The sequence below is a fragment of the Gobio gobio genome, assembly GCF_949357685.1.
Source record: "Gobio gobio genome assembly, chromosome: 17".
NCBI classification, from domain to species: Eukaryota; Metazoa; Chordata; class Actinopteri; order Cypriniformes; family Gobionidae; genus Gobio; species Gobio gobio.
This window is the reverse complement of record NC_137110.1, coordinates 18,284,159-18,296,405: the sequence shown is the minus strand read 5'-3', so window position 1 is coordinate 18,296,405 and position 12,247 is coordinate 18,284,159. Positions and strand designations below refer to the sequence as shown.

Sequence of the window (12,247 nt, the reverse complement as noted above, 5' to 3'; positions counted from 1 at the left end):
CTGACTGCATTATGCCAAGTGTAAAGTTTGGTGGAGGGGGGATTATTGTGTGGGGTTGTTTTTCAGGGGTTGGTCTTGGCCCCTTAGTTCCAATGAAAGGAACTCTTAATGCTTCAGCATACCAAGACATTTTGGACAATTTCATGCTCTCAACTTTGCCCCTTCCTGTTCCAACATGACTGCGCACCAGTGCACAAAGCAAGGTCCACAAAGACATGGATGAGCGAGTTTGGTGTGGAGGAACTTCACTGGCCTGCACAGAGTCCTGACCTCAACCTGATAGAACACCTTTGGGATGAATTAGAGCAGAGACTGCGAGCCAGGCCTACTCATCCAACATCGGTGTCTGACCTCACAAATGCGCTTCTAGAAGAACGGTTAAAAATTCCCATAAACACACTCCTAAACCTTGTGGAAAGCCTTCCCAGAAGAGTTGAAGCTGTTATAGTTGCAAAGGGTGGGCTTAAGAATGGGATGTCATTAAAGATCATGTGCATGTAAAGCCAGGCATCCCAAAACTATTGGCAATATAGTGTATTTCAAATCCGGCATGGCTGCCGTTGCAGTAAAAGGCACTGTTTTTTATATTGTAAGGTAAAGTACTAAAAATAAATGCAAAGAACAACTGTTAGAAGAAACTATTGTACACTGTTATGAGGCAAATTGATCAATATTCAAGAGCAGACAAATAGGTAGAAATAAGAGTAGAACATCCCCGCCATATCACTGACAACTCACTGACAAAGCTATCGACACGGTATCTTTGTTCCCATCCAAAATGGTGCCGCTCAATCATTCCTGACAAAAGCTTCACTTTTTTCCCTGACAAAAGTCACTGTATATCAAGGCTTGTCTGACACATAGGAAGAAAACCAACTGCCTGTGGGCAAATATATCTCCCTACCTGTCACTTACAAATTGTTCTCTGTTCTACATTGTCTTCTTTAATATTTCCCCAGGTGAGTGAATAAAAGTCTTCATGTCGTGTTTGTAGATTAATGGTGACCCGAGATTTCCGTCAGGCGGAACTAACTTTTCTTCTTCTTTGTTGGAAGAAAAGTTGCCTTTGTTCGACATCTACTCGTGGGTCACCGGATAAACGGTGAAGCGGATAAAATTAGACAAAGTAAACAGTATAGTGAACCCTCCAAGCAGAACGCAGTTGTTGTCATGCAAGTGAACCACTGAAAATGACTGAGGACCTGGAAAAGCCAAGGAAGCATTTCTAATGTGTTACACAAGCAGCAAATCCCCATTATCGAGAGCTGCTTTATTTAATTTCCATTCAGCGTGTTGAAATAACTTTCAAGCCAGTGAGAGTAGTGAAAGTGGAATCAGGAGGAAAAGCACAAGTTCAGCAAGCCTACCGCTGGCATTTCCATTCCTCTTATTGACGCGTCCACGCAATTAATTAAAATCCAAGGAGCCTCTACAGGGATCAGCAGATTAATTTCTAACAAAGACAGATGTCCGACTTAAAGGGAAAATTGACCAATTGCAAGTATAAAGATGGGTTTTTCTATGCATAGCAATGAGCCGGTCCACAACAAGGGCTCGACGGAGCGGAGCATGTGCGGAACTTGGGCTTTCTATAATGAAACGGAGAAAAATAGAGAGCTGTTGCTGCAACTAGTGCATCTGAATTGGAAATTCGGAATTTACCTGAGTGTGCATTATGTGCCATCCATTACAGATGCTGAGTACAAACCATGTGGACTGAAAACTGTGTATTTTTTCAAATTATCTGTGGTGTTGTATTTGTGCTGACTACATCAGAACTTCCAGCAGCAGGCGTTGAAGAGATCAGTGACTGGTATTAGAGTCGTTTTCAGTGTGGCTCAGGGATGTATTCAGGCAAATGGGTCAGTTGTGACTAGTAACATTCTCTCTCAATCACTCTGAAGTTCATAAGACTGTCCCCTCTATCTTTATTAAAGAAGACCTGGCGCCCATGATCCCTGACGTGTCGTTCTATACATAGTTATTGTGTCATTCTTTTGTCTCTTACTGTCACTGAAACACTGCATAGTTTAGAATGGGTAATAACAATAAAGGTACATAAAGCTCACTTTTAAAGGAAGAGCTCACTTAAAAAGGAAAATCTCATTTACATACCCTCATTTGTGTTCCACAGAAAAAAGCCTAAAAATCCAAAGTGACTAAAATGATTAGCTAAATAAATATTAGCAATCCATTGCCTTTCTCCCACAGTAAATGAGTAAAAACAGACAGGTTTGTAATTCCCACCTGTGATTAATCCAACAAAGACTCCGGAAAATATCAGGATGAGTGGGCCTGCGTATTTGAATAATAATGGATTTTAAGATGCCAATCCCAGCTTTTTTGATACGCTAGAAATGTCATTAATGTTTCATAAGCATTGGCACTTATTATAATATTGCTTTACACAAAGTTCCGGATAGAATGGGGCTGTATTTAATCAGGGAGCATTAGTCAAAAGGCATTTTCCTATTTGCATCAGGCATGTTTTTACAACGCAATGGAAGCATCTTTGAGATATTCAAGCAGCTGTTTTCATGAAAAGTCCCTTTCCGGTGGGTTAGTGTTCCCTTCGTTTCAGTGTGTGCTATGGGGGAAGCTTATCATTGGAGGAAAGTGTGCATTAGAATGGAATTATACCCTTCTCTACAGAAAATGGGACTTTATTGAAAGCAGCAGGGAATCCTCAGCGAGGCTAGTAGTGGTTAATGCTCTCAGCTTCAGCTCGTGAAATCTTAGAATGAAACACAAAGGCATGCTCTCTACAAGAGAGCTTCATCTGCGTGCATTAGCTGGAAATTCTTTTTGATTTTTCAAGCGTTTTTCCTCGCAGTAGGATTCGGAAGTTCTCGTTCTGGTTTATGGCAGTTAAGAGGGGGAGACTGGGGGAGGTGTAGAGGTGCTGGCAGAGTTTTCATGCCTCCCAGCTTGTGCTCGGGATGCTTGACTGATGACCCAGGCAAACGTCAAAGCACTACCAGTGGCAAAATGCCCAACTCTTTCTCTGAATCATAATTTTTCATAAAGTTTTCCACAGTTCATATACTCTGCCACAGAGTTGGTGTGAGTATTCATAGCATGCAAAAGGTTTTCCATTGCTTAACAGAGAAGAATGTGACTTTGAGGATACAGTACAGAGGAGATTGAAGAAAAAAGCTAAATGTATTATTGAGTATTATTAAAAATGATGTGCATTATTTTTTTAACACACTTGCTTATTTAAAGGGATAGTCCGCCTAAAATGAAAATTGTCATAATTTACTCACCCTCATGTTGCTCCAAATATGTATTACTTTCTTCTGTGGTACATAAAAGAAAATATTTTGAGAAATGTCGGTAACCGGTCAGGTCAAGTCAAGTCAAGACACCTTTTTTTATATTGCGCTTTATACAATACAGATTGTTTCAAAGCAGCTTTACAGTGATACACTGGAAAATAATGATTCAGGGACAAACAGAATTCAATTTTGCTGTAAAGCAGCTCTAAAAATACAATAGTAAACAGTAGCGGCTCCTGGTCGTAAATTTAGGTAGGGTAGATTCTGGAGCGAGGTTTACGTGAGGTCACATGAAAATAGGTGGGGCAGCCAGAAATCTGCCACAGTGGCTCTCTATGAGAGCTATCTCTCTATCTCAATTCCATTTTTCACCATAGATTTACATTGAAAATGTGTGGGGCGTTGTAGAGTTAGAGAGGGCTCTGAGACCGGCTGCCCCACCTATCATGAATCCATGCGCTTCATTTTAATAAATCCTGCTCACTTCACGACTTAAAAAGTCTAGAAAATCCGAAAAATATTTGTTACAGAATTCTGAATGAATTTACAATTTATTATTAATTCAGTGTATATAGAGGTCTATGTTTGGATGAATATTTTGGTGGAGCTCTGCCCCACCTGCCCATACAGACGAGCCGCGGCTGATAGTAAATAGTCATTATTCACTTGAAATCAGTTCAGTATTGATTCAGTTTGGTTCAATAACTGTGTGAAGTTTAACAATTATGGAATGAGTTCAATTCACAACCCTTTACAATGCGAGTAAATCACTTGCATATGCGACTAAATCTGTCATCATTCAGCTCAGTTCAGTTCTCATCTAACAGTGTCAGAACAGTCAAGTCAATAAAATTGTTGAATATTAAGTGTCCCCAACTAAGAAAGCCAAAAGGTTACAGTGGCAAAGAACTCAAACAAACAGAAATAGAGAAAATCCTTTTGGTTACCATTGATTTCCATTATACAGTATGGACAAAAATACTATGAAAGTCAAAGGGAAAGAAAACGGTTTGGTTACCAACTTTCTTCAAAATATCTTTTGTGTTCTGCAGAAAAAAGTTATCCACGTTTGGAATGGCATGTGGAATAATAATAATAACCATTACTGTTATTATTACTAGACAAAAAAAACACTTATCAAATCAAAACATTTACCGCTTATCTGCCCTGTTGGAAAAAAAAAACAGCATATGCTGGTTAGGTATGTTTTGAAGCATGGCAGCTGGTTTAAGCTGGTTTATGCTGGTTCTTGGCTGGTTTAAGCTGGTCAAGTGCTGGTCCTAAGGTGGTCCTGCGGAACTAGCTCCAGCTCAAGACCAGCTTAAACCAGCTCATGACCAACTAAGGACCAGCATAAACCAGCTCAAACCAGCTGCCATGCTTCAAAACATACGTAACCAGCATATGCTGTTTTTTTTCCAACAGGGAAATTATTATAACACATATAAAATTAGTCTAGTGGCATTTGTTTACATTTTAGATTGTGATTTAACTGACTTAACCTGATTTATCTGTACCATTTATACCTCTAGAAAGATTACAGAGGAAAATAAATGAGAGGGGTTGATGGTGAAGAAAGTATTGCACAGGGAGTTGCACAAAAATGAGACTCACTATGACTATTTATTTCTAATGAGAGGGGCAAACAGTCACAGAATTTAGAGCAGGCTCAATCCTGCAAAACAGATGCGGATGACGAATACAAGAGGAGCTTGTGTGCAGGGCGGCTGCCAGGAGAAACAGAGTCTGTGACATCTGCAAGACGGGGGTGTGAGCAATCGATCGATATCGGATTGTTCAAATGAAGATCACGATTAATCCGAAAATTGATATTTTTACTGACTCCCCATTCATTAGAAAATCAAAGTTCTAATGAGCCCTTGACCCATTGCCTGATGTTCATCCAAGCCTCTTCAGAGTTATAAATACTGGCCACTTAGCATGATGGCTTGCAAGTATATCACCTTGATTGCAGAAGGCATATCAGGCACATCATGCGGTCTGACATGGCTACTTCAACCATCCTTATGTATCTAAACATGCCCTGTTGTTATAAACCTCACCTAACACTCCTCCCGTCTGTAAATCAAAATGAAATGTTGTGACTGTTGTCAACTGGCACTCAATGCATTTCCTGTCCACCGTCGTGTCTGACTGTGGAGGTTAAAGATTCATTTATTATTGGCGGTGCAGAAAATCCTCCTCATAAGTCTCTTATTCATTAGAGCCTGACACCTCACTTATATTCAAAATGGCAAATAGGCTGGGCTCTCAAAGAAATTATTGAAATGGAACAGATAATTTGTCACACTGATGCATAATTCCAGCAGCACCTTCATATTTATTTATTTGCTATATTCCCTCTATACCCTCCCCCCAAAAGATATCTATTCCATTTGAACAAACCACTCTCTCTCACAAACGTATGTTTGCCACAGAGAGTATCACCAATTTGGTATAGAGGGCCTTTGTATTCACATCCGTCTTCATCCACATGAGGTAAAAATCCATGAGCTGAATTAAAGACTGCTGATCCTGAGAATATTTCACATCAATCACGTAAAATGCCAGGCAAATAAAGGCATCTAAAAGGACCGCCATCTACTTATTTCCATCAAGATAGCTTAAAAGCTCTTAAGCTAGGACATGTGCTGTCAGGAGGTAATGTGTCTTGCTCCCTGTAAATACAAATCAACTACAATATAGTAGGGTTCCATTTTTTGTTATACTGGAACCAAATGATGTTCTTCCACCAATGCTGACTGAATACCATACTAACAGACAAATCACCACACAGCTGAAACAAACCACATATTCAACAAGTGTAGACAAGTGTAGTGTAGAAACATACAGTGCAAACAGTGCAGTCTGATTCTTGAATGAATGACCATTTTTTTTAGGGAACTAAGCACTTGCAGCTTGTAACTTACTGTGGAAATTAAATCAGTGTAGTAACTGACTGGTTGTTATCATTATCATTATCACGTGTATTTAAGTTCTGTTCTTTTCTAGTCTCTGTATTACGTGTGGTGTACTTTCTCCTGCCTTAATCTTCATGAATCTTCTGAATTATCAAGTAAAGAGAAGGTTTGATCTGATTTCGCCTTCACCGTGTTTATCTACTCCACCTGTGTGTGACAGAAGACCGAACCAAAGAAGTGTTTAACGCAACGTGTTTTATAGTGTGTGTTTCGTCTCGTGTTTTTTGGGCCTTTGATTTAGATTTATTTTTTGTTCCTGTTTTTTTTTTTTTATGTGTCTGACCGGTGTGCGAGCCGGCTGCACCATCCATCACAGAGGGAGTACTGGTGGAATTCGAGGGCATGGAAGTGAGCCCTGCCCACCCTCCCGCCACTGAAAGTAAGTTTTTGGTCTCTGCACCGGAGTATTGTTTTGATTCTGGAGAAGTGGATTTTTTTTAGCCCTTTATCTTCATCTGAATCTGTTGGGTATTTCCTAAACTCTCTGGTCCCGCCCAACCTCCCTCTCCCACCACCTCTTCATGAAACTATAGAGACTACTTTATTTTTAGATTTTTGTGTTGCCCTTCCAGCTCCTCTCCAGTCCCCAACCATTTCTGCTACCCAGTCATGTCTGCCTCCCATCAGCCCTTCTGTTCCACCTCTGCCTCCTCTCAGCGGCACGGCTACACCGCTGGACTGCTGGGAGTCATTTAATCCTGGGTGTGGGGAACCCGTAGCTCTGCATCCGACCTCTGTGCATTCCTCTCCACCTCGACCCGATGCCCTGACTCCTATGCTAGCGCTCCTTGTCAACACCCTCGATGTCAACAGTGACCATCGGACATTCGGCCTCACCGGGCTCCCTCGGTACGCCGGCTTCGCCTGGGTCGGACATCGCACCTTCTTTGCCACGGACTTGCGGGCCGTTCGATACTCTCTGGCCCTCCACCCCTTCGGGTCTGGCAAGCTCCGCCCTCCCTCAGGCTCTACCTCCACCCTAGGTCGCTCCAGCTCAACCTCTGCCCTCTGGAGCCCTGCTTCCACCTCGGTGGGTCGTCACTGGTCGCCTAGGTCATTTGTGCCATTTCATTCCATCGGATCACCGACTACGCGGTGGGCTCCACCTCTAATGTTGCCGTCGCCTCCTGTCGTTGCCATGGTGCCAGCTGTGACATCCTCCATGGCTCCTCCCTCCAGCAATGCCGCTGTGGAGCACAGTCCTGGTTGTGCACTGGGATACCGTCTGCCGTTCCTTGTTCAAGGCCACCCGTTGGATCAATCCACCTTCAGCACCACCCTGGACTTTTCTGTTCTGCCTCCTCCCGGTCAGCCGTCCACCTCTTGAGCCGCCTCCTGTATCCTCTGCCTGTTTCGCGATCTCCTCATCCTCCACGCCTTCTCTACTTACTTGTTACTTTTTTTCTTTTTAAAAAAAAAAATTATCTCATTATTTGGCAATGGACTTACACTACTGTTCAAAAGTTTGGGGCCAGTACGATTTATTATAAAAATTAAATTAATATTTTTTTCAGCAAGGACACATTAAATTGGTCAAAAGTGAAGGTAAAGATATTTACATTTATAATGTTACAAAGCATGTTCTTATGAACATTATATTCATCATAAAATCCAAAAAAAAAAAAATCTAAGTTTCTACAAAAATATTAAGCAGGCTAAGCAGCACAACTGTTTTCTAAATTGATAATAAGTAATCTTTCTTGAGCACAAAATATTAGAATGATTTCTGAAAGCTCATGTGACTGAATTAATGACTGCTCTGGAATCACAGGAATAAATTACATTTAAAAATTATATTAAAACTTAATAATAATTTTAAATTGTAATCATATTTCACAGTATTACTGTTTTTACTGTATTTTTTTATTTAATATGCAGCTTTGGTGAGCATAAGACTTCTTTCACAAACAAACAAAAAAATTGTACACTACCGTTCAAAAGTCGGGACATTTCTTTTACTAGTATACGTATAAAAAGGAATCTTTAATCGAACCATTAATGAACTGGAATATGAAAGCCGGAAGCGTAAAATAGTTTTCAATTCCCATCCTACCAGATCAACATAGATTTATGCATACTACAGATACTATATACCTACTGAACCATTTTCTGTTTTCCAAATAACCATTTGAACTCTAACTTCAACAACATTCATTTAGAAGTAGTGTTGACAAAAATACTGATATTTTGATCCATATCGATTCTGAAATGGTTACAATACTCTTTTGCTGCAGTATCGATACATCAATATCATCTGTGCGTTCTTGCTCTCTCTTCTCTTCGACAGCAAATTGACGCACACCTGTCCTCTGTCACTCACTCTTCTCATTTCCTCCGGTTGAATAGTGCCTGTATTGCGCATAAATTTACTCATTCCTGCAGGTTTCACGCGGACCACTGATCTAAATAAGTAGAGCACATAAAGCTGCCTCTCAAACCGCTCGAGAGCGCAATTAAAAATATATATATAATTCTGGCTTATTGAGCTTAAACGTTTTGAGTAGACAAAAAATGATGTCAAAATACTTGTCTTGCTAAATATTCAGGTAAACACAGTCAGCTTTGGTAAATAGTTGTGCAACAGTATATTGGATCTGTGCATAAACTCTTTAAGTGACAGCTCTCTCATATTCCTGCTGCTGTCTCTCATGTTAATCAAAGAACAAAAGAAAAAGAGAAAATCACTCACTGTTCTTGACTGAATAATTTGTGTAAACTGTAATTGTTAGCATTTATCTGTATTTAATTTTTACAATGAAGACTATCCAGACTATTGTATTTTACATTGTATTACTTTATTTAATTTCTGTAGTATTTCTTCCCCCGAATACTGTTAGACCCACTTGAAAAACTTTAAGTTAGTTAGGTCAAAGCTTCAAATAAAGCCTCACTGTACTGTGTGTAAGCTATTGCAACAAAATTACCCAAATTATCTTTATGGCAGTAGCCTATAAATGCCGGTTATACCCATGGTATCGAATATCGATATTTTTCAAGGTATCAGATCGAAGTTAGAAATTCCAGTATCGTGACAACACTATTTAGAAGTGTGTAGACGCTGCGCATCATGCAGAGAGTATGTGGGTTACTGTTTCAAGCACAATCACAATGACCTAACACATTGCTTGCTACAGATAACTTGCAATAGATGAACTCATGTATGAACTAAAAGCTATGGAAGCTTGTTTCTGCCACAGAATAAAACATTTCAAAAGATAATTGCGACTTTTTATCTCACAATTGCGAGTTTACATCTTGCAATTCTGACTTTTTTTCTCGCAATTGCAAGTTTATATTTAGCAATTCTAACTTAATTTCTAAGAATATTGAGATATAAACTCGCAATTGCGAGTTATAAAGTCAAATGGGGGGGAAAAGAGAGACTTTTTTTCTCAGAATGGCAAGTTTATATCTCGCAATTCTGACTTTATAACATGCAATTGTGTCTTTATATCACTTTATATTCTGACTTTATAACTCAAAATTGCGACTTTATATCACGCAATTCTGATAAAAATCAGAATTGTGAGATAAAAAGTCGCAATTATCTTTTTAATTTTGTATTCTATGGGGGAAACAAGCTTCCATAAAAAGCTGAATATGTGTGTAAAAACAGTGCCTTTCGAACACAATTTAACTTAACCAAATGCTCCTCTGTGTGTATAAAATAATTTTGTTCCCACCTGTGATTCATTAATACTTCATATCTACACAACCAGAAATACAAGAACAAAAGTGAAGAAACTACTGTGCTTTTTTAACATTTAACCCATTTTTTTTAATCTCCAAATGATGCAGCTGCAAAACAATTGAAACAGCCGAGCTCAAGTCAAACTCCTTTCCAAAAATAAGCACTCAAACGTGGGGTCAGGTCCCCAGGTCTGTGCGCATCTAGGCCACAGGGTTACCTTGATGGCAGTGGAGGCAATCTGGAGGTGGTGCAGTTTTCGCAGTGTACTCTCTCTGTCTATGAAGTAGGAGGCAGCCAGCTGGTGCAGGGCCTCCAGAGTCACGGCCGTGCCATTTGAGTCAGTCAGGTCTGCCGTCCGGCTTAGCCTCCTCTTGTCCACAAATATGGTCAACGCCTCCTCACCTGCCACGAGGGCAAAGCAACATAAAAGAATGAGGAACGCTGGGGAAAATGGCTTCATAAAGAATGTTCTTTGTGTTTATGTAAGGAAGAGTGAAGCAAGGGAATTGTCTATTCAACAAATCTCTGGAAAACATACTATAAGAAAGGAATAGAAGATGGAAAATGTATCAACAATATATATATATATATATATTTTATTAATTAATTATGCAAACACTGTTTGTTAACTGTCATTAAAATAAATCATTAACACTTTGCATAATGCTCAACAGATCCACATCCATATGAGTATATATATATGAAAAACATAAAGTTTCATGTTAAAGTTTTTTAATGAAATCGTATTAATACAGCTGTCAATCGATTAAAATATTTAATTGCAAATAATGTTGTGTAATTATTAAGTTCAGAAGGTTGTGAGGATGTTGCATGCAGAAGAAAATACACATATACAGACCAGAAAATAGATTTATGCAAAAGAATTCATATAACAGTAAATCAATTAAAGACAAAGTTTTATGTTAAAGTGTTTAATTAAAACTTATTAATACAGCTTTAATTTGATTAAAATATTTTTATTAATATATTTATTGAGTTTGACAGGTTGTGTGGATGATGCACGTTGAATATACATATATAAATACACCAGAAAGTAGATTTATGCATCAGATGCCCTTTTAAATCATATTTGTACAAAGTTTGTAAAAAATTTTCAAACATTTTTTTTAAATACCACAAACAGATATCAGTGAAACAGGTGTCACAGCCATATACTTTCATGTGTTCACATTTGCAGGTAATGGGTTGCCTAAAGAGCAGAGAGTTTTCAAGAGTAGATGTTTGTTAATATGTCAAATTGAAAAAATGCATTAAAAGGTAATATGTTAATTTTGTCAGCCCCAGTAATTAATGTAAAAATGTAATTATTCTCTAAAAACTGACTGAATCATTTAGTTAATTTAATTAATGCTTTTTTTGATGATTGTTTTAGATTATTGGCTATTGTAGACATACATTTTAGAATTCCTAATTAAACTATAATGTAAATATTATATCCTTGTTTTAGAACACTAGCATCTCATGTTATTATGTACCAAGACACGTCAAAAGAATGTCTTTTTTTCAATGGAAATGATGAAATTCTGTAATAATGAACAGGCAGCTTTGTTGAAGTACCTCCAAGTGTAGCTGAAAGCAGAAAGTGTGTGCCATATTTCCTGATGATGTTCTCGGTAATGGCAGCGAGGGTGGGTCTGCGGCCCAACTGTCTGATGGTTTGCATAAACTCTGGATCGAGGGGTAGAGCCACGCCATTGTCCTCTCTCTCCAGAGCCAGGCTGTTCACCTTCCAGCGCCCAAACTCTCTGCAAGGTCACGTACAAACACACACACATACACCCTTTTGGAAATGTCCTTCATTTGAGCCACAATGGACACAGGAGGGTGAAATCCCAAACACATTTTTTTTTTTTTCAACAGCTGGGAGAGTTTGTTTTAGTATTTGGTTCAGTGAAAGCCCATACAGTTAAAGCTTCTCTGAAATTGATGTTCTGTATATTCCCCAAATGAAAAAAAAAGCAGTTTAAAGAGAGGTCTGAGAAACCTTCACGCAGCTTGAGTACGACGCATATTCGGTTAAGACCTGCTGAGGAGAAAATGCGATGACTGCATGACCCCCGTGCCTGCAATTCAAATCATATTATGCATTCTTTCTTTTTTTCCAACTTCAGCTTTAGGAATTGCTCTCGTCTGCTTTTAAAGCTGTTGTCCTCTAGATAATGGTTCAATTTGTGTTTCGTTTTTTTTTTTTGCCTGTGACTTTTGCACTGAAGAAGGGCTGACTGGGAGTAATCAGCAACAATGGCAAGCTTCTTTCGTTCATGAATAAAAGGCCA

General features: G+C 39.0%; 1 protein-coding gene across 1 annotated transcript in view; it reads right to left on the bottom strand.

The window, feature by feature from the left end:
* Positions 1-12,247, bottom strand: part of brinp3a.1 (bone morphogenetic protein/retinoic acid inducible neural-specific 3a, tandem duplicate 1) — a 45,418-nt gene that overhangs the window by 19,662 nt on the left and 13,509 nt on the right. Inside the window, exons 3-4 of the mRNA XM_079841672.1 lie at positions 11,529-11,716; positions 10,168-10,352 (exon numbers count right to left, since the gene is read on the bottom strand). Of these exons, the coding sequence (XP_079697798.1) occupies positions 10,168-10,352; positions 11,529-11,716 (373 nt within the window). The remainder of the gene's footprint in view (positions 1-10,167; positions 10,353-11,528; positions 11,717-12,247) is intronic.